The 23,921-nt window shown below is 32.0% G+C and overlaps 1 protein-coding gene across 1 annotated transcript in view; it reads right to left on the bottom strand.

Annotated features, from left to right (window-relative positions):
* Positions 1 to 23,921, bottom strand: part of LOC125066283 (protein O-mannosyl-transferase TMTC1-like) — a 112,283-nt gene that overhangs the window by 75,228 nt on the left and 13,134 nt on the right. The window contains exon 3 of the mRNA XM_047674305.1: positions 13,800 to 14,610. Coding sequence (XP_047530261.1) covers positions 13,800 to 14,610 — 811 coding nt within the window. The remainder of the gene's footprint in view (positions 1 to 13,799; positions 14,611 to 23,921) is intronic.

Genomic DNA, 23,921 nt, shown 5'->3' with positions numbered 1-23,921 from the left:
TCGCGAGCTACATACACATTTATTTTTTATATCGGAGCAGTTGGCTTCGACACAACAATTGTTCAGACTTTTCGATGAAGCATACGAGGCTCACTTGTGCATATTTGATGGTGCTCACAGCGCGTATATCCAATTACCTGTACCACTAAAACAACAGTGTTCGGTAAATCAAATTCTAATACAGGTTTGTACATGAAAATGTCTGAAATGTGAAGTATGTGAAATAAATAATTAAAGTGCTTCAATATTTTTTTATTTAAAAATGTTGTATAAAAAATAAAATATAAAAACTATACTGAGGAAAATATTTACCTGCAAAAAATATAGCCTAAATTTACAACACCAGTAACAGATTGCTACGCAGTGGAGAAAGTAATCTAGAAAAACGTCATGGCTGGGCAAGTTCTCCTTCTTCTTTTAGAAAGAAGTAGAGTTTATTCCACGAGGCTGTATCGATGTGGTTTGCCACTTGACTAAAAATCAACGATATCATAATAATAATATTCGGCTTCATTTTTAATTAATCATTACGAACAACGGTTGTTTCGAAAAGCCACGCCAAACGACTTAACGAGATTCAGCCCTCAGATAGCTGAAGCAAGCGCTTATTATTCAACAATTTAAAATCTAAAGAATAAAATCAATCGGTGTATTTTATTTGTAAGTATTTCTTGGTTTTTTTTTTATATACGTGGTAACCTTTGCACCTGCCAAAACTGCATTCTGTACTCAACATATCAGAATCAAACAGAGATGCAGGCATATCTGTATAGCAGAGCTACAGTCACTGACCTAATCCTGAATTGTTTGAATATGCCTTCGTCTAAAACGTATAAAGGCAGTTGTACTGCACGGTAATGGACTAGACAAGGAGGTATTATTTGTTCTCAAAGATATTGAAAGACCTTAAGATTATCTTAACATTGACTCAGTATCGAGGCTACTCGGAAGTCAATGCAACATCTTTAATCAAATCACCTTTGATTCGCCGACATTATCATTATCATTTTAAAAACACTGAAATTACTTGCTATAATGATACGTAGCCTAAATAAGACTTACTGGCGTGCGTTTGATATGAACGTAGATTATTGAACGTGACTCATAGTTCATATGTTCTAATAGTCATGTTTAACATAATATATGACATACTGGAATCATAATTTGTCAAATAAAGTAAACCATTGAAGAGTTCGTTTATCGTTTAGCTTATGCATTTGTAAATTTGTTTACCATATTTTTTATACTGCAAAAATTTGAAGAGAAGAGACATCATCACCACAGCGTTTACTTTGAAGCCCAAGTATTTGCAAGCATAGAGACATTTTTAGTTATAACTACGAAATATTATGTCATGAAGAAGATGATGGAATCTGACTAAATGATAAGACACTCATTCTAGAATACCCTTCAACATCGAGATTAAATAAACATTTTATTAATTTCCTTAGTTTTTCCATAATCACAAAGTAGGCTGGTTGCATTTTACTTTAAATTATAACTAACAATTTAACTTCAACAACTCCGTGCTACAGCAGTAAATACCAAAAAGCAAGTTAGTCTTGGGCGCCGAGAGCTTGTACGATTCCCTACTGCTATCAACTAGAAATTTGACATAGTTATACAACTTGGTGGCAAACTTTAAGACTTCGTAGTTTAATACATACTTTTTATTCAATATTAATCGTTCTGAGGAATTTAGAAAAATTATATTACATATAATGCATTAATAAGAGCAAACAGCTGAAAACGAACTAATAAGAAATGTTAATGAGAAAATATTTATAGTACTTGTTGAACTTAAGGTAATTCTTATCAGAAATGAAACTGAATGTAGCTAAGTACAAATTAGTAATTAATATATTCACGCTATGATAAAATATATTTTATTTTGATACAATACAATAAAAACTAGAAAAAAATATATTCTATAACTTCAAATTAGCACTTATGATGAAAAATATAATGAAACATGTACATATATACATAAAAAGTTACTAGAAGCAATAATGGAAACATAATACTGTTCGGTAACTGTCGTAAATTTAAACGGCTTCTTGTATTGACAAGTTTGGAGGTAGGAACATTCACCTGTCGTCTTGCTTGTGAATTCACTGTATACTCTTTCACTCGTCGCTTTTGAACGACTTTGTTTGGAATACCGCTAACTTATTGATCGGTACACACAGCTGTCTCCCTTAATGCTATTTGAAATTATGTAAACAAACATTCATTCAACTCATAAGACCTCTAAAGACCCCATATAAAAGATTAATATTTTATAATATATTCAAGGTAGCGAGATGGCCCAATTGCTGGAACAGTTGAATCTTAACCAATGATTAGATGGTTCAAGTACAGGCAAAAGCCGTAGTATTCGTGTGCTTAATTTGTGTCTATAGTTCATCTTGTGATCGATGAAAAGAAACCAACATGACTCAAGGTCCTTAAGATAATCTTCATATTCAAAAATCGATCTAGAAAAATATCAGTTAAAGCCAATATCAAAGTTTTTAGCTGACACGAAACACGCGGTAAAAAAAATGATACATGTAAGAATGGATAAAACCGTGTTTCGTAATTACACTGTCGGATAAAAAGCTAAAATGCGTTATAAAGCTGACATAAAACTTGATTTTTGAATAAAACGAAAACGTTTCTAAAAACTTGATGGCGTACGACATCGGGAAAGGACGTTTATTAACGACTGTGTTTCTGCGCTGCTCGTTTCCGCTCTTTTGTGATTGCTCATGCCAGTTACCCAGCCTTGTCAATAGGTGCATACGTGAGTGAACAACTTTACAAAGAATTAAGGCGTTTTTGTAGCACTCGGATCACGTGCAAGTCGCTTTAATTCGCTTAAAAAAAACTTTGTTAGTAATCACCTCAGCCAACGCTAATTAGGTTATTAATTGTAACGTGAGCGTTTAATTTACTGAATGTACTTGATCGACTCATAATACATATGTATCGGAATAATTTAAACCGCTACTCTAAATGATTATTTCGTTCAATTGATATATTTGCCCTAATTAATTCTTGTTTGCACTCCCTTATTATACAATACTAGCAATCCGTTCGACTTCGAACAGATAAAATTAACCTTATGATATTGTTCTTTATAGAAATATTATAATAGAATCACTATCTAGATTAACTATCTAGACTCCCTTACTATCGATCAAATATCGATAAAATTTAGGCCTGATTCCTAATTTGTAAACAATGATACAATTTTTAGAAAAAACTTAGTCTATAATTGCTTGAAATTTGTAATGCAACTTTGAGTAAGTGAATATGTTATTTTTATGCGTGACTTTCGATCTCATAGTCTACATATCATATAACAAGCGTAATATATAGTAAACGTTTCGCTGTTCAAAACACATTTTTACCTTTAATTCGACCAATTTTCGAAGCACATAAAGATTGGAATATGACAAGAAAGTCAATAAATTTGCTCAATAGCCATTAAACGACATTGTGGGGTGCGAAAATATGGAAGAGCAGGGGGAGTTTAGTGATTTAAGACGTCTAACGTGAATAAAAAAATGGAAGGAGCTAACAATTGTGTCAACTAAGTTTTATTATTATTAATAATACATAATATGTTCATACAAATATCTTATTATAATATATAATTTATATAAAAATATATAGAAGTAAATGGTACTTTAAAGTCTACTGATTAATTCTCTTACTATTCCATACATTGGTGATCCAATAGATTGTAACAATATTTAAGTTGTAAATATTTGTTCTTTCGCTGACTACTAAACCATTCTTTCCTGTGTCTAGAGTGGCACTCAAAACGTGACAAGCCGTGTGAAGGGGACATAAATTGTGGACGTTTCTAGCGACACTTAACTTTAGATCTTGGCGCGTCCGGCCACCGTCGCAGCTGGCAGCCATCCGAGCGGACGTAACTATACATAGCCGGTCTAACGAAATAGAAAATACCATTATTCTTTTGCTCGAGACAAGGAGGCGTTCAAGCACTATTATTTACAGCCAGATTTGTTTGTCTGAACGATGTTGTAAAATTGTGTGAATTACGATTGACTTTTGGCTTTGTAAACGAAATAAGTCTTAACAATAAGAAAACAGATACATTAAAACATTATTAGAAATGAGATAAAACAATATCACTGATTGGATTAAATACTTAAAATGTTTGTCGTATTCATTTGTTCGTCTACCATTCTATTTTTTCGTAAAGGTTGTTTGCCAATCTTTATTTTATTTAAGTATGTTTAATTATCACAATAAATTTTACACATACAAATTTTACATCAAACTTCTTTACATAAGAACTAATTTTTCTACAGTTTACATCACGAATTAATTTTATAAAAGCGAGTTAAACCTGTAACACGAGTGAAATATACAAATTAATAATAAAATGTTCAAATAAATTAATAAAATATTTACTAAAGAGAAAGAAAGGATAAATATCAATGGAAAGAAGCCATAAATATCGCATCCAATGTAATATTAAATGAGATATAATAAAATCTATGAGTGAGATATTCCTGATCCGAAAGCCCATTTCATTGGTCCACTGCGATCTTGGGACATTCAAATTGATGGTAAGGGTACGTTTCACCATTAGACGGGGTCTTATTAATTCCCCTTTCGACAGACCGACCGAGAAGGCCATAAATTCACCTCAACCAAAGGGATGACCAATTTCAGAACATTTACGCGCCACAAATTACGCGACCGTTGAAATATACTGGGCCGGGGATGTTATAGAATGGAGGGCAAGCGAGGACTGAAAAAGCCCAAATGTTAATTTAATGTTGAGAGCTACACGAAATTGCTTCAGTCCTCAAGATAGGAGAAATATTGGCCGCCATCCGCGAAAAGGTCCAAACACTAATTTTATGCAGGGTAAATGAGCCGAGGGCAAGGCGAAGGGAAATCGATATTCATTTGACTAAACGTACATTTATTTAGCCTAAAAACGATATCATGGAAATTAGAGGTCCACAAAAATTTCCATTGCTTAATCTTATCTCCGAATAATGATTCCGGTATTTTGTCATAGATATTTTATCGATACGATATTTATACCATTGAAAATATTTTACAACGAATGAGTTTTGCCAATCGTGTTTTGAAAATAACACTATTTTGTATTTTTGTGCGATATGAAAAAGAGAAGACAAAACATTGGGCAAGTTTGCTCTTCTAATGGCTGTTTTATTTGTTCGCGTCAATATATCTAACGCGAGTTGGTAATGTTGTGCGAGCTAACTGTTTTATCACTTTATTGCATGAGATCGCATAAACTTGCGAAGTCGGTGGCAATAAAATGTTACAATAAGGATAATTCTGTGCGCCGCGGGTTACGTAAGGTCAAACGTAAGAATCTATAAACTTTCACGTGATGATATTGTGATAAAACAAAATAAAAATGACAGTTAGATACCACGCGCACTTAATACCTTAATACACAATTTCTGTTCAAGCAATTTTGACTAAACGAAAATATGCACAATGCCACTGGCTTCTTAAAGACATTCGTTTGCTAATATACTATGCGTGTTAATAAGAAATTACCAAATTCCAATTTTTTCCTTAACGCTCAACGCGTTAAGCATTAGTATTGCGTACGACAATAGCGAATGGGGTCAGATTCGAACCTGCGAAGCTCATTTCGCCAGACCGTTTACTACTTAGCTATAAATTGAGGCTTAAAAAAACCACCCATAAAAGTGTTTCCCATTTACTCGTGTTTTCCTTCACCACCGACATAGATGTTAATAGTGAACTTTACAAATGGAGCTTGCTCGAATTACAACCTGTGACTTTTAGCCACATCGAGCATTCAAATTAATTTTCTTTATCAGTGTAAGATTAATTTTAAATATATTAAATTCTAAATTATAACGAGCAAATATTATTTCTAAATTGGTTAATACGCAATATGCCAATATCATTTTGTATTATATGAGGTTACCATAATATTAGTATTATTTTACGGACTTGTTGACTCGTGGTATTATTGAAATAGAGTAAGTATAATCTTTATAAATTATTCATAAATTGGAGTTAAAAGGTTACACGTATGTGCATATTCATATATATTATTAAAGATGTTTTACGATTAAATTGAGTGTTCTCACTTCAATATAAGTGAATATGAGTGATCGAGTGAGTGATGAATGATAATTAACTACAGTACATACAAATAATGCACATATTTTTAATACGGACTAGTCATTATAATAATTACTCCAATTTCAAAAATCAATGGATACTAGACTTCACACATCCACCAGTCCGCGTTATGAATCAAACTCCGAACCCCTTTCCTCAGGGAAGCCTTTGCTTTGCGATATTTACAGGATGTCACTTTGGGTGGTTTTTTTAAAGTGTAAACTTTTTTAATATAATATAGGTAGGGAGACGGGTAAATGTCACCACCACCCATAGACATTAGCTCAGTAAGAAATATTAATCACTCCTTACATTGCAAATGCGCAACCAACCTTAGGAGCTAAGATGCTAGTTACACTGGCTTACTCACCATTGAGACAGGAACACAACAATACTAAGTATTTCTGTTTGGCGGTAGAATAAGTGTTGCGAGGGTGGAAACCTAACCTAACCAGACGGGCTTCCACAAAGCTCGAGTGAAAGTTTACCACCGAGTGAAAGTAAAAATGCTTTACACTATACAAGAAAAAGGACAGACATTGTCTTCTACAACTATCTCCGAAACGCGAAACATCTGATAGTATTTTTTTTTTTCTATATTAAACGAGTCTCTTCAGTTAGAGAATGATGAAAGTGGTTATAATTATTGATTAGACCAGAACGTAACGATATTCCAAATATAAATGTTAATTCCTTTTAATGTTTCGCTTTAAACAAAGAAAGAAGTAACTTAATTTTAACAACAATAATATATATATAGAGGCATTTATTATTCTATGGCCCCGATGTATACTAATTATTTAATTACATTGTCTAAAATATATATGCATTTATATAATTGCATACTGATATATTATTTAAAAACCTATACACACTTGCATCTTTGGTATCGAACAATAAAATGACCCACGCTTGCGCTAAGAAACGTAATGAATTTATTCCTGTTATACTCGTATTAAAACATTTAAATCTTGTTTATTTGTAGAATATATTGTTGTAATATGAAAAAATATTAAGTTTAATTACCTCCATCATTTTGAGACTCATAAGTTATTTAATTAAGAAATAGACTGATTAACACTTTACCGGCTCTACTAGCTTCTTTAATTAAAAGGCACTATGATTCAAGGAAAGTTGAAAATTAATATATATATATTAATTTGAACAAACAGTTTAGAATATAGATTACATTTAGGATTAATAATAAACAATTCTTTAACAATAAAAAGTATAAGTAAAAAATAATAAGGAAAAGATTTCGAGCTTATTTCACCACGCTGCTCTAACGGGGGTTGGTGGTTGATGGGTCACATAGACAGTTATGTATCAGACTTTAATCCGACATAGGTACACGTTTTCTCGCGATGTTTTCCTTTATCGCCGAGCACGAAATGAATTATAAATAGGAACTAAACACATGAAATTCAGAGTTGCTTGCCCGGGGTTGACTCACGGGAATGAAACCACATTCTATGGTTAAAACTCACGTGATCTTATAGAAGGGACATACCTGCTTCGTGTTTTTAACAATTGACTTAAATTAGTTTCAAATAGTTTTATTAAAATCACGAATTATTTATTTTGAAATACCGACGTTTCTTACATTTTCAAGAGCCTATTTATTGTAATAAATGCCTTTCTGAATATACTAAAAGGAATTATCTTTATTTAAATGTGTTAAATATAAGTATATGGTATACATCAATGTATTTAGATCGTATAATAAATGTTAACAGGTTCACTCGAATTGAACAGAAGCAATGTAAAAATAAGTATTAAGGTTGTAACACTAACACGATCGCCTCATAAAAATCTACCTAACCTTAAGATATTTCTTCACTCTATAAACATAAAATTTATAGGGTCATTAGAAAGACCATCTTATTTGAATGCTTATACACATTTTTATGGATAATAACAGACTGTAAGAGTAAGCATTCCCTTTAATATGTATTGTAAGAGTTTTATTACGAAATTCTTCAAAAATCTATGAACCAGGTAATCTAGACTAAATATTATGAATAAACATGTCGTACAAATTATATTAAGATTAAAAGATAAATAATAATGATTAAATTTATTTAAATCAAGCAACATTACAAAGGCAAGGCTTGTTTCAAAGTCAAGTTAAAGTCATAATCTTTTTTAATCATGGAAAGAAAGCCCTTATTGAATATTGAAAATCTACCAACTGTTCGATTGTTACCAAAAATCTCAGACTTCCAAGATGGAAAGAAATAAAAATGCTAAGATATATTAATCGTATTATAAATATCGGGTTAGAAATCGCCAATAAATAATAAGATAAAAAAAATATATTTAAAAATATATACAATCATTTCATTTGTTATTAACCGATGAAATATTTGTCTGAATATTTATAATGATTGACCTATTTACAAATAACATCCGATCAATTCCACTTTTTTATTATTTTGCAATTATATGCGTCTCAGTTACTGCAAATTGACTGAATGAAGCGCGCCGCGCACCACTTGAACATAAGGTCAGTTTGACTGCATGTGAGTCGACATTCCATGCTTAAAAGAATATCCTGCGATATCCGCCTAGAAAACTAAACAACATTTTTTTAAGCCAACAATAAACAAAAAAATATATTTCAGTGAGAGAATTGTTCACATAGTTCAAAATACACTTGCGTATTTTATTATATTTGCGTGTTTTTATTTTAAACTATTGAATGGTAAAACACGCATGAAATCTATACTCAAAGTAATGGGAGAAAAAAGGAGGGTATTTTTTTCTCGATAACTTCATCAATAATACCACTCGACTGAGTAGAATTAGGTTAAAAACTTATGGATTTGTCACTTTGTATAGTACACGATACGATTATGTATGTGATATATGTAATCCCATATTATTTTTTCTCTTGTTAATAAGAATATTATTATAAGTCGAAAGTAGTTTTATATGTATATAAAACTACCTGTCAGGATAGAAAAGTAGAAAATTCGAGGATTCATCAACAGGATTTTGTTGTTTTTGTTGTGAGAATTTAACATTATTTATATAAATAACTATTATATATATTACAATACCACCCACGCAAACGTTACATAAATTATTTTATTATATTTCTCAAGTAGTGATATTTGTTGTTTATTAAAATTACTATATTAAAATTCAATAAGTAAATAAAATTGTAAAGTGTGAACGGCAATTTTTATTTAGCGAAAATAATCAGTTATTTATGTTGAAAAGGATTAATACTCATTCATTATTGCTTACATTATTCATATTTCATACAACACGTGTGCTACCTAGTTATATAATAGAAATAAATATCGACAATAATGGATAAAAATGTACTAATTTTATTATTTATAGGAAATGAGTAGAAAAATAAAGAGCAACATTAAATAAATAATTATATTAGAAAATTCTCCTAATCGGCATAAATATGAGAAATATAATATTATAGTTTTATGTTTTTTATTAGCAGCCTGTAAATTTTCCCACTGCTGGGCTAAAGGCCTCCTCTCCCTTTGAGGAGCACATTCCACCACGCTGCTCCAATGCGGGTTGGCGGAATACACATGTGGCAGAGTTTCGTTGAAATTAGACACATGCAGGTTTCCTCACGATGCTTTCCTTCACCGCCGAGCACGAGATGAATTATAAACACAAATTAAGCACATGAAAATTCAGTCGTGCCTGCCTGGGTTTGAACCCGAAATCATCGGTTAAGATGCACGCGTTCTAACCACTGGGCCATCTCGGCTCTCATGTATCTCAAATCATCTCGGCTCAATTAGTTTTATGTAATTTCTGCTAATAAAAAATTTTGATATTCAAACCTTTGCCAATTTTGAATTACGAGTTATAAAAAATGCTAATTAAAAATATGTTAGAATTGTCTAATAAGGTAATGTGTTTATTGTAGCAAGAGATAGCTTAGGGGTTATTTAATTAAAATAAAGTTGGTAAACTTTTCTTGACAATTTCTCAATAAGGATTTATTATTGTGACTGAAAATTGAGGATTACTAACAAATATTATAAAGATTAATTGTCTGCTTTTGAATTAAATAGATACTATAATATTACAAATGTCATTTAAGTCATTTATCGTCCATCGTAGTTAAGTAGGTACCAAATACAAGTACTTATGTTAGTTTACAATTAATCATTAATCTTACCAGTTAATCCCAAGCTTTATCCCGTTACTAATAAATATTGTACATGTTTTGTCTTATTCTTGCAAATGCCAATTTAGGATGTCAGAAAGAGAACATTTCCAATGTAACTGTTTCTCCCTACAAATAGTTTATTAGTAAAAATAATTTTATGTAACGATAAAAGCACATATTAACCTTAAATCATCATAGAATAGTCTTCGACACCAACGACAAATCTTAGCCATTATTTCATTTATACGTTAATGTTTCCTTGCAAAATGTTAAAATTCATAATTTAATTTTGAAAATAGAACTAAAGTCCGTGACAGGAGCGAGTGGATTATGAGAATAGTGTCATTAGGCTGGATATACGGTTAGGCGTTATATTAGACGGAAGAGAGATTTTTTATACAAGCATTAACGTATTGCTTGTATAAAAAATCTCTCAGCCCAATTTACTACTTAATAAATACATGATATTTTTATTCATGTAGATTAATGTTAAATAACATTTTTTATGTTAAATAGTTACTATGTGCTATATGTTTAATATCCGTTATGCCCTTTTCTTTTTGGAATGAATATTGTATTGTTTCATTAATACAAGCAGCACGCCTGCATCGATCATAAGTAAACAGACCTCCATAAAATGCTATGAATTAACATTTCATTTCAACACGTTCTATTTCGTTCTATATTTAAAAAAAGATATCGGCTGCAGGACATCGACATACTAGCGCAATCCGGTTAGACACCGTAGTAAATTTAGCATTCTGGTTTATTTAATTTTTTTTAGGTAGCCAGTAAAAGATTTGCTAACCGTAGTACCGTTCAGTTTAAAACTTAAAATCGAAAATTCTAGAACCAAGATAGCCCAATGATTATATCACGTAAATCTTAAATGAAAGTGGCGCGTTCAAACCCAAGCATTTTTTTAATGTTTAATAAAGTTTAATGTAATCAGATTGTGTTTATAATTTATCTCGTGCTCGACCATGAGGGTTAACACTTTAAGAAAACTTGTCATATGCGTACTGATCAAAGCAGTGGGACATTTATATGCTGACACTGTAATTAATCTATCTATACATGTAATAAAATTGGAGTGTCTGTAATATTAAAATAACCGCTTTTCACTGAATTCATATGTACGTATACTCGGTACATATACCAAAATAACATTTTTTACAATTTTTGTTTGTCTGTCTCTTTGTTGCGGCTAATCTCTGGAACGGCTAGACCGATTTTGACGGGACTTTCACTGGCAGATAGCTGATGTAATAATGATTAACTTAGGCTATGAACGAAAAGCAAAAGAAGTCGCGGGCACATCTAGTGTATAATACAAATACGCATAATATACTCGTTTCTATCTTGTTTTGCTTGTGAATTTAGTTTTATTATTAGCAACAGCCCGTGTCCACCTTGCAAAGTGGCAGTCGTTACCTATATATTTCCGTCACGGCTACCTGCTCCCGGAAATTAGATTTAATTAACTGGTCCTGAAAAACAATCTCCCTGTTTTCCCTTATTTCAGAGTTCTGTAATCAACATAAACAAACATAATTGTATTGATACAATACGATATTTATATTGTTCACTCAGGTCTATATTCATCGCATGATATTCAATCTGTTAATAAAGTTTCAAATATCCCACAAATAAGGTTATAATATTTTATCTCTTTTTGCATTGAAAACTGTTCGATTATATTTATATTCTTTTGAAAATAAAATTTTCAAAATAAATCAATATAAAACCTAATACATAACTTTAATACTTCTTAGTACTGTAAGTATTCTTTTTTTTAAAAAACTAAAATAATTTTGTTCACATTTAAACAAACTCCACAGGAATCCTTTGGGACCGGAATCAAGCGTGATTCAAGTGTTTCATAGTATCATATTTCGTATGTTTCAGTTTAAATACATTATTTATTTAGTAAGGTATTAAAAAAACACCTCTTAATTATCTTTGTATTGATTTTTACAATAATAATCACAATAACAACATAATCCGTATTGAATATTGACCAAATGCTACCAAATGCACGTTAATCCTTTCAATATAATTAAGCCTTTCGGCATGAAGTTTGATATGAAACTAACAACAAAACACTTTTATTAACCATAACGGATTAAATTTAGATAAAAGCTAAATCTTCATAGATTAAATTGAAGCTTTAATCTTTTTTAGGGTTCCGTACCTTTAAAAAAAGGAACCTAAATAGAGTATCATTTTGTTGTCTGTTGGCGTCTGTCGGTCCATCAAGACCCTTATGCTCGGGAACACGTAAAGATATAAAGTTAAAATGAATACCAAGTACTGAGTTCTGCGGTCCTTTGGAAATGTGTAAAATCAAACCTCTAAGTCTACGTAATCATAAAATATGGCCGTTTATGGCGCATTTCCCATACATTCGCAAAGGGAATCAAAAGCTATGGGGTACTTCCCGTTGACCTAGTCGTGAAATTTGGCAAGAAGCAATATCTTGTAGCACAAGTATAGGAAAAAATCGAAAAGCATAAATTTGTTATTACATCAGTATATCTTTTTGGTTTTATCTTATTTGTAATATACGTGGTCACCATCGCCCATAGACATTCGTGCTGTTAGAGGATATATAGGACATATGAACCATTCCTTACAAGGCCACCACGCTACTAACCCTAAATTAAAATTAAAATAACTTTATTACAAAGAAGTATATAGGTAATAAATAAGAATAATAATTTTTTATTTATATCTCTTGTGCCTATAATTACACTGGCTTACTCGCTCTTCAAACTGGAACACAACAATACAAAGTTGTGTTTCCTCCTAGCGGTAGAATAAGTGTTGTGAGGGTGGTAATTACCCAGGCGGGCACTTTCTTTATAAGTCTCGCAAATCGATAAAATATATACTTATAATATGAAAATTTTAGAGTAACTAATTTAGTTTTGTTTGTAACATAAAGTGAAACAAAAAATCCGTTCTCTCATTTATATAACTCGAGATACTTGTATAACAAACCACAAATAATCACATGGAATACGGCCAATGTATTCAAGATAATAACACAATCGATATATATATTTTTTTATTTCGCTTATAAACACTTATATCGTGACATACTTTTAAGGAATAGTAAAGTATAAAAGCCTATAATAAATGTCACCAGCGAGCGTTGTCTTGTTAAAAATTAATAAATTATTTTCGAAATAAATGTTCGTGCGATACGTTCATACGTGGTTTATACTGACTCACACCTACAAAACGTACATAGTCAAGAATAAATTCAAAATATTATGGAACGAGGGTAACATACGAATATGAAGCAATATCTATTTCATATAACCGCTCTTATAGTTCCGAGCAAAAACCCTTCAATCTCGAACTCTTCGGGTACGATTTCTCATAACTTTACGACGCTTTACCTTCTTTATGGTTTGATTATATAATATTATTTTCAGTCTAGATACATATAGCTAGATAATGTAGAGCATCTTACCTTTGAATAAGATTCCTCTTGCCGGGTATCTTTTAAAAAGTCATAAAATATGCAGAGTGGAACAATCATTATGGCAGGCTCCTTGCAAAGGGTAGCCGCCACAGCAAATATAAGAGTCCCCGCTAATGTACACCATTGCAACAGTTCACCTGAATCTTCACTAACACTACCATTACACTGGCACTTATTGAGTTTCACTGCATCAGTAGCTACTTCACAAGCGTTCAGTATTCTCAAAGGTCCCGCTTTACCAGCTTTCAGCAGCCTTCGAACGTTTATCATGATTTGTTGCACCAACCCGTGGCAGCTCAGTCGAAAGTTTTGATTATTCGTTGTCAGTTGGTGACGTAATAAGTTACTCTTAATGTTATGTCGGCATTTCCTTTTCTGATTATCAATTCGGAGCCGTACGTGTTCTGTATATAATAAGAAACTGAGAAGAAATAAATTACAGGCAGCCAAATCGGCCCTTCCGACCACTCCGGCCACAGCTTCTGTGTGTATTGGATGAGCAGCGAAACTCAAACCGGCGACCGCAGTCCCGACTCTTCTGCAATGGGATGGTAATAGCCGCCGTGCGGTCGTGACTACTAGCACAGTCGCTATAGAATGAAGCAGGATATTGAAAAAATGATAACTCCACGGCTTAAATCCACTGAAGATGTAGTTTAGGCGATATGTGGCGACGCATAAAGGTCTATATGATCCGTGTGAACCGGGGTCGGTGAGCGGCGTTCCCCAAAAATCATTTTCAAACAAAGCGCTTATCGGTGTGTGGCCAATGACATCTGGGTTGGAGAGTATCGCCCGTCTGTAAAATAAAATATCTATATTATAAAGAGTTTCAGAAAATCTATCATATTTCTCTTCAGATAACAAAATAATAAATATAAATCAAAATCACATTTTTTTCAAGTACGAAAATGTACTTGTAAACTTGATTTAATGATTAATTAAACATAATGAATATATGTTAGAAATAATTGGCAAAAAAAACTCTTTTAACAAAATTTTATACGAATATAACCATTGTACCATTGGACACTAAACATGGAACGAAATTTGTAGTGTTGTTTAGTGTCCAATCTAAATACCCAAGATTATAAATAGTCTGAACACTTTTTTTATTCCGTAGACAAACAGTGTCATTGTGTCAGCGTCAGTGTCAGCTTATATTCCGTAAAAAAGACTATGAAAATATACAATTTGAGCAGAATCTATTAATACTAGTAAGTTGGCTGAATTTTCTAACGTTTATGCTGCGATATTTTATTTATTATTAATATATATATCAATTGAAAAAGTAGAGCAATTTACAGTATAAGCTAATATTTTAAAATGAGAAATTCAACATATTTCGTAAATATATATATTACATTTAAAACGAAAAACGGATAATATAGTTGATACCATCCGTTTCTGTTTGACATCTGATCGACTGTCCTCAACAGTTTCTTGTAATAAGATAAACTTTGTAACCTAGATTGTTCAAAGTTCGTGTGAGGCCACGAAATGGGTTCTATTTTCACACAAAGTGCATATAACATACCCATGTTCGATTCTCTAGGACAAGCTCATCTATGATATCTTATTATTATTATTTGCAATCGTTATAGCCGTCAGTCATAGTTTATTACCATAAAAGTTGAAAATTCCTCATAGGGTGAAATTTTGACAACTTTTTCTTATTACAGTATTCATTGTTAAAATCGAGAAACGCTGACGGTGTCCTATTTTCCGTGTTAAAGTAGGTTTCGAACGTTTGAATTTGATGTTATCCTTAGGTCGAAGTGCATACCCAATATTTATCCTCTTAACGTGACTTCGATTCGAGTTTTGCTGTGTCAATCATAAATTCAAACATTATTACGAGTGCTACATTTTCATAAAAGTTTACAATTTTATTAATTCCTCGTATTCTTCTAGTATTACTATAGTTGTAATAGACCAGTTCACAATATACATGTGAGAAATTTAATAAACATAAGTGTTGATTGTAAGCATTTATTTTTCTGTGCGATACATTTTACTTTTCATTTGTTTTATGATATTAACTTGATAAAACAATTCCTCTTTTGTGTCTGTCAATGTCTTAAACTTATGTTTTACTAGCAATAGAAGCGAGAATAGCTCAAGAGTCAGACATGAATATGCATTGCCCTAATCGATAGGTTAAATTGTGGGACTATGTACCTTTGAACCCTCCGAGATAAATTTGGAGTGGATATATGTATGTATTTAATGAACCATTCAAAAAATAAAGGTATATTGAAACTTCCCAACTTATGATCTTATAACGTTTAACAATAAAGTGGACAATGAAAAGATGAATTCTTGTCAATTCCTCCTGAGGCAATAAACATAGTCATAAAGCATCGCATCGCCAAATATCGATTGTGGAGCGATAGTAACATACATTTAAGTAATCCGTTTGCGCTTACTTATCATTCGCATTTGGTGTTGGTGTTGGCGTTGGTGTTGGTGTCAATGGAAATTTGGAACAAACTGATTCAAATCAAAGCAGCAGTATTTCCGCGTCCAGATCAGACCGGATCAGATAAATTTCACAATACTATATTTACTTTAATAATTATGTTCGTAATCACTTCGTAACATTCTAATGTGTACACAACATTCACAGATTTTAAAATTTTAAAATATTTTATAGTTATATTAGAAAACAAAGAAACAAAGAAATTACTCATATTAATAAAGTTTAAGTATGCTTTTTGATATTTTGTTAATTATTATTGAACGTTATATATTGTTAAAATCAATCATCAAAGTCTCGTTTGTGAGCTAGATTCTTATAAATTTTATTTGAAAACAATCTCATCAAAAGTTAAAACATATCACAGAAATAAATCATAAATTTGTTTTATTATTTCTCGACATAAGCTGACAGGAAACTTCTACTCGGTCGGCGACCGTTAGGTCAGCGTCATTCGGTAATCAGGCTTAGATGTATCGAAATGTTTTTCCTTGACCGCTCGATTCAACCCTCAAGCGCTTCAACACCGAGTACAATATCATCTAAATAATGGCGAACGCTTACCATCGTTCTTTAAGATTGATTTCCTGAAGCGTATATTCGACTCTTATTGGATTTTGTATTCCGCTCTTGCTATTCTTGAAATCGTCTTTATTATATTGAGCTGCGGGTGCATTTATTTATAAAGGTTTTCTCATTTAGTTTCTAGTTTTATCTGACATATTGTGTCTTATATTATAAATACGAAATATTTTATTTAGCTTTCACGTCTTAACTAATCAACATAGCACTTTCATATTTTAAGTAATTCTATTATTTTTACTTGTTAAAGCTGCATTGTTCCTAAGTGCTATATACATATGTTTTATTAATAATTTGTACCCATTTGGAGTCGCTGCGGGTGCTACAATATATATATCGAAAACGAAAACTAGATATTTTTAATAAGATCAAACACTATTTTGTATAATCACAAGGGCTGGATCTATCATAAGATCAGGACCTTGTGGCACTCGTCACCTATCTACAATATTGCATAAGAAAAATAAAGTTGTTCGAGAAAATCTGCTCGAAAGGAAGTCGTAGCGTATTATGTATTATGTAGCGTCTGTTATCGTTACGGTATCGACATCGATTACTTAGTACAAAAATGCGTGAGCATCGGTTTGACTAAAAATAATCCATCCAATACTTTAAAAAAAATTATCTTTTTTTATTTTCATTAGGACAACCAACATTAGATACAATATCACATCCAAAATAAAAAATAAAAAATTACACTTCAAAATTATCAAGGCAAAAGTTCTACTACTTACAGGTAGTCTTACCATGCATTATCATATTACACAATGTAATTATAGAAAATATGAATGAAACATATTGCATAGCGACATTATTATTTGGCCTCACTTAACACGAGACGTTTACGGGGATCACGATTATGGAAACTAAAAATTATATATGTGTCAAAATTAGTACTTTCAAAAATCGAATACATTTCGCTAACATAATATTGGTAAGTATATTTTATTCACCGTTCATGAATTTCGCATGTTCATTTGATATCCAAAGTTTATGAAGTCTTGACGTAGTATGTCGTCTTTCTTTATCAGGATTACTTCTTGACACAATTGTCTCACTTATTATACCATTTGCAGATAAAACTTAAATTTATATAAAGTTTAAATTAACGGCTTTACTAACAATGCACTCTACAATAACTGGCACATCACAATCGTAAACTACAGGATTATTCATAGACAAATAAAATTATCAATTCATATTCAACCTATATGTGTTAGACTTACTTTATCCTTACATACTGTACCTATTATGTATATTTAATCTACTGCCTTGGATTTGAAGTATAAAGTCAGTAAAATAAGCGATTGAATAATATATTTTTATTGTACCAAAGCCATGCTTACTATGCGAAGAAGGAGAAATCATCTCTAGCATTTCGGCCATTGTATTGCAAATTGTGAATAAGACGCCTTTCCTTTTACTTATTTACATAAAAACTTTTTCGAGTATTTTGTTCGCAAATGACTTTTATTGCGTTCGAGGGATGTATAATAACGATGGAATAGATTTGATGTTACGGTTTCGCTAAAACAGTTCCTTCATTAAAACATTTAAGTCCTATTTGCAGGAAATAGCGGCATTAGCGTTACATTTACTAAAAGGAAAATAAAGTGCCCTGAAATAAATTATGAACGAAAAAGAGAAAAGAATGTATTCGTAGCTTTGATAATGTATTGATATTTGATATAGAATAATTTTATTCTATAACAATTTGTTATAGAATAAACACATTTATTATGATATAATAAATATAAAAATAATAAATAAGAATAATATAAATATTATAAAGTATTGTAGTATGTAATGTAATTTTTTTTTTTTTTATAACAAATAGTGTTAACCCTAATGTCACGCATTATAATCAAAATATACGTTAGTCTAACAAACGCAAAACAAATCTAACAAACGCTTTCGAATGATAATTTAATAAGATTAATGCAAATATTAATCTTCTAACGGTTTGCAATATAGAATTATAGATTCTACCAATATAATCATCGAGAACTCAGTAGGTTATTTTTTCAATTAAACACAATAAAATTTAAAATAAATACATACCTACTCGCTTTTATATCACATAACTAATCATTTATTGAGTACTATACCTTATTTATTAAATGTGTTTTTTTAAACATAAGATTTAAATTTCTTGATTGGTAAAGTTTAAATCTCTGCAAAATTTTATAGAAACGAATACCTCGCAGGAGGGACTTATTGAATTTGCCGAAGAAAATTAAAGCTACCAACGGAAACTGGTGAGAAACTTAAACTTCTTTGATGGACATAATGTACAAAGTGCATTTTAATATTGTATATTTTATAATTTAAAGTTAATTATGTCATCGAAATGAATTAGAAAATCGCCTGTCAACGCGCTTTTCTGATGCTGGCAAAATATATACATACGTCATATCTAATAGTCGCAATCTTCAATATAACAGCCTATGAATTTTCCACTGCTGATCAAAGGTTAGATACGTCTAGTTGTTCGAGACTGATTGAGTTACAAACATTCAAACACATGATGACGTTGATTCTGACCTCTTTTGTCCTCAGCAGCTTTACTCAAGAGAGACTAGCAATTATCGAGATAGTCCACAAGTGTTACAGCCGTTGAAATTCTGACACGATAAGAAAGAATACGAGCATTGAACCAACATTTTTACGTGCGTTTCATTTCAATTGTGCATTCGTACGTTATCCCAAGCACGGGAGTTTAAACAGAACACATCTATCATATCAATTTTAGCCTTTTCAAGACTTCGGGTTCTAGAATAACTGGATACTGGATCAGCGAGAAAGTCATTCGAACCCATTTCATTACCAGTAATACTACAGAATTAATTGGAGACCTTTGAAAATCAGTGTCGAAGCGTTAACAGTCGATAATTATCAGTCTACTCAGCGAATCTCCATTCAGTAATTATTTAAACAGCTATACTTCCTCAATAATAAATAGTTATATAATTTATTGATTTATTATTAAAAAAAAATACTTGTGTGAACAGACATATGGGCCACTTGATGGCAAGTGGTTACCATCCCACAAAGACATTGGTGCAGTAAGAAATATTAAGCATTCCTTACATTGTGCCCCGGACCTTGAGAACTAAGATGATATGTTCTTGAGACTATCAAACTGCTTACTCACCCTTCGAATCGGAACCATAATTACTATAATTGTGGGTGATCCCTAACCAGCCAGCCCAGCCAGGTGATAGGCCTTGCCCAAAGCCCTGGTCAGGCTCTTTCTCCATTAGAAGTGAAATTTGAGGCTTATGTCATATGTTTTATAATATGTCATTTGTCCTCGACGAATACATAAATACGAAATAATTACATTTCCGCAAAATATCCCTCAAACATGTACAACACGTAGGTACATAGTAAGCGAAAATGTAATTTTATCAATTTATAAATTCGCCGCTACAACAAAATGCAAAATTACAAACGATTGGAGACGAATTCGAAAATAACACAACTAGATTAAACCTGCTTCGTACGCTGATGGTTTATAAATCGATACTAGACTCTTTACTCTTTCTTTTTTATTACAAACATCTATTCCTGATTTTGTCCCCTACTACTAAATGGAGGTTTGCTGGAAAATACCGCTATATGCGATAAGGCCGCCCATGCACGCTTTATATTTAACTTGATATTTATTCATATTAGATAGTAAGTTATATTTTCAATATATAACACATTGAGACAACGAATAATTAAAAACGTCATGTTTGTACATTAAGGTAAGGTAATCGTAAATTAATCCGTTACTGATTCACCATTAAAGTTTACCAAAAAGTTTTTATTACTAATTTAACTATTCACTAAAATAAAAATACAAGAAGATCAGAAATCACTTTGGTAAATCTGTATCCGTAGTATTAATTCCGATTATACGTGTTACATATAAGCCAATTTTGTATTTTCATATTGTTAAACTTGGTATTTTTATTTTCCTTTTACATTTCAAGTTTAAGATTGGTATTTAAGATGTTGTGACGAAGTAGTGACAACAAATTTAGGACTCTCAGTAATAACGAAACGAAAAGAAACATCGAAACATGTTTTATGATTGTGGAAAAGTTTCAATAAAAACTATTTCCACTTCTAGCCGTGCCAAAACTTAGATTGAGATAAAGTTGAGGATAGTCCGGAACTCTTTGCAGCGAAAGTTAGAGGCAGCTGCGGCGTAGAGCCGTCACGTAAGCCCTCAATTACGAAACACTGAAGTGGTTTGCAGCAATCCAGAACAAAGTTCATCGTTTCTATCATCATTATCGTCGATAGCATTTGCAAGGGAAAATAATATAAGGTAACCTTTCCTTAATTTTGAGATTTGTCGGTTGTACAGACTTATATCGAAAATCGTAATAAATATTTAACATACGATCTTCGTGTATTTAGCCTTAAAGATGATTTTACACTTTTATTAGTTTGTTGGTATGTTTTTGTGTAGTTCTTTTTAACTTTACTACTTATTTTGAATAATGTCGTTTCTTTATCTTCATTTTATATTTTTAAATGTCAATGTGTGTAAATAAATTATTAATCTTTATAGTCTAACAAAGATTTGAATAATAAATCTTTAAAAATTAATTAAGTACTTCAAAAATGTTATTAGATAAAAATGTCTGACTTTAAGCCTAAACCGGAGGGTCTAACAGGATAAAATTTCGCATAGAAATTCCTTAGAATATAGGTGATCACTAAAAGGATTTTTTAAATAGGGTTAAATGGGGATGTTCGTTTGTATATAAAATCGTTACATGAAGTTAGGAATATGAAAATCGGATTTAGGATTATGTTAATGAATTAAAGACGGAGGATTTCTTTCTTAGTTCATCAATTAACAAAGAAAAACTATGGAAATCTGTATCTTATATAAGTAAAAGGTCATTCGATATACAATTTTTAAAGATACTACTTACGAGAGCGAAATTAATAGGTTTAAATCAAAGTCTGGATGGATCAAAGAGGGTATGGAAGTCGTAATCGAATTAAAACGTGAGATTTGTATTTTTTTAACATCAATATTCTTATTGTTTATTATTATTGAGTGGATTTAGAAGGTTTGTTGCGCCAGTAAACACGGCGTACCACACCCTGACTGAATGTGCTGCGGGGCCCCAGAGACATTCCCGGGTAACGACTTTGGGCGGAAACCTCTTGCTGCCGAGCGCCATCAACGCTCTGCTCGGTAGCGAGGCGTGCTGGTCGGAAATATGCTCCTTCTACGAAAATGTCATGTCGCAGAATGAAGCAGCGGAACGGGAGCGGGAGGTGGACGCTGCTGCAGACCGGATTCGCCGAAGAAGACCGGGGAGGAGGAAACAACGCTACGTCTACCTTCTCCCCCCCCCTCTATAGGCGCCGTAGGGAGAATGGAAATCCCCCCTAGGAATTGGAGGCCTGACGGGCTGACCGTCAAAGTGTCACACTAGTACGAAAGCGATCCTGTGGCACCCGCTGGTTTTTTAGTGGGTATTCCGGTCTACTAGGGCACAGTTTTGGGCACCGGCGATCCCGACGGTCCCACATACCCCCCGACTTCACGCGGGAGAAACGCGTAATGCGTTTTTCCAGCGAGAAAAAAAAAACCAAGTTATATATACATATATAGAGCAAAACCTATATATAAAATTTACAATATATTGTGAAGATTTAATTCAAAGTACAAGTATACTTATATGTAATCTGAACCCGTGGCTATTGCTATTTTAACGGGTAATTTAAACCTCATTATTCGTGCTTTTTAATTTAAATATTAATTTTATAAAAACTATTCAGATTTCAATTATAGGTAAAAATTATTAATTATTAGCGTTAGACGAATAAAACAAACAAACTAACTTTGTAGCTTTATGCAGGTAGAACTTCATAAAAACTCACGGCAACTTATGACGTCATAGCTGTTTTATATTATTTTTAAGCCTAATTATTACTCAGATTAGCTAGTAGATTTGGTTATACTTTTTATAAATATATTATTATATAAATATATTATTATATAAAAATGTGGATAGTAATTTTTTTAAATCACGATCAGTTGAGGTCATTGACATCCCTATTCTTATTTGAAACGTATTGCATAGTTTTGTATTTCCATAAAAGTATTATAACAAAACTCAAATTGATATAGGCACTGATATTAAAATTCATGAAACATGTGTTTGTCGATACTTTAAGACCGATTACTTATTATTCTGTTATAAACGCGATAACAAAAGAATCACACGATTCTGCGATTAAAAATTTGTATCGAGATGAAAACCGAAATGCTTTTGGCGATGTTGTATTTTGCACTAATCCCAGCAAGAAAAGAGGATTATGAAACGACGACACAGCGGTAAACCTGAGAACTGAGCGTATCAAAGTAACAGATATTCCATCAACGAATTAACTGAACAGTACTTAAATTCTCTTTTTTTTCTAAAGCGGACACGAATTAAAAAAAAATCCACTCGTTTTGCTTACGCTCAGTAGAATTGCCTAATTGACGTTTAAATTTTATAATTGAAATACTAGAATCTGACATCTTCATACTTATTCACTTCTATCAGTTATTCGTAGCCTAAATAGGTTCAGAATCAGTAATTATACGGCAATGCTTGCTTCCGAATTACGCCTTGTAGGCAACACCAATAGAAATGCTACCTGTATTGTTTGTACGTAAAACGAAACGCTTTTTTATTATAGTTCTGGATATGAGACTATTACTAGTTCCATTTTATATTTAGATTTATATGCAACTTCTTATGCCCGCGACTTCGTGCGCGTTTGAATTTAACAAAAAAGTTATTATTCAGTTCGCAGATTTTACTATAACTTATTATTTCTATATTAGACAGCTTTTGTAATATTAAGTCGTTGGTGGGAGGCATAAGAACTGATGGCGTTGCGAGGACTGCGCGAGGTACTGGACAGTATTTGGACATTGCAGCGTGACTTTATTATCATTTTATATATAATTATAAAATAAAAGTAGCCTAAGTTACTCCTTATTACATCAGCTATCGGCCGATACATAGATTAGCCGGAAC

Source organism: Vanessa atalanta, chromosome 9 (assembly GCF_905147765.1).
Source record: "Vanessa atalanta chromosome 9, ilVanAtal1.2, whole genome shotgun sequence".
Taxonomy (NCBI): Eukaryota; Metazoa; Arthropoda; class Insecta; order Lepidoptera; family Nymphalidae; genus Vanessa; species Vanessa atalanta.
Note: the sequence above shows the minus strand (reverse complement) of the source record. Positions and strands in the feature narration are given on the sequence as shown.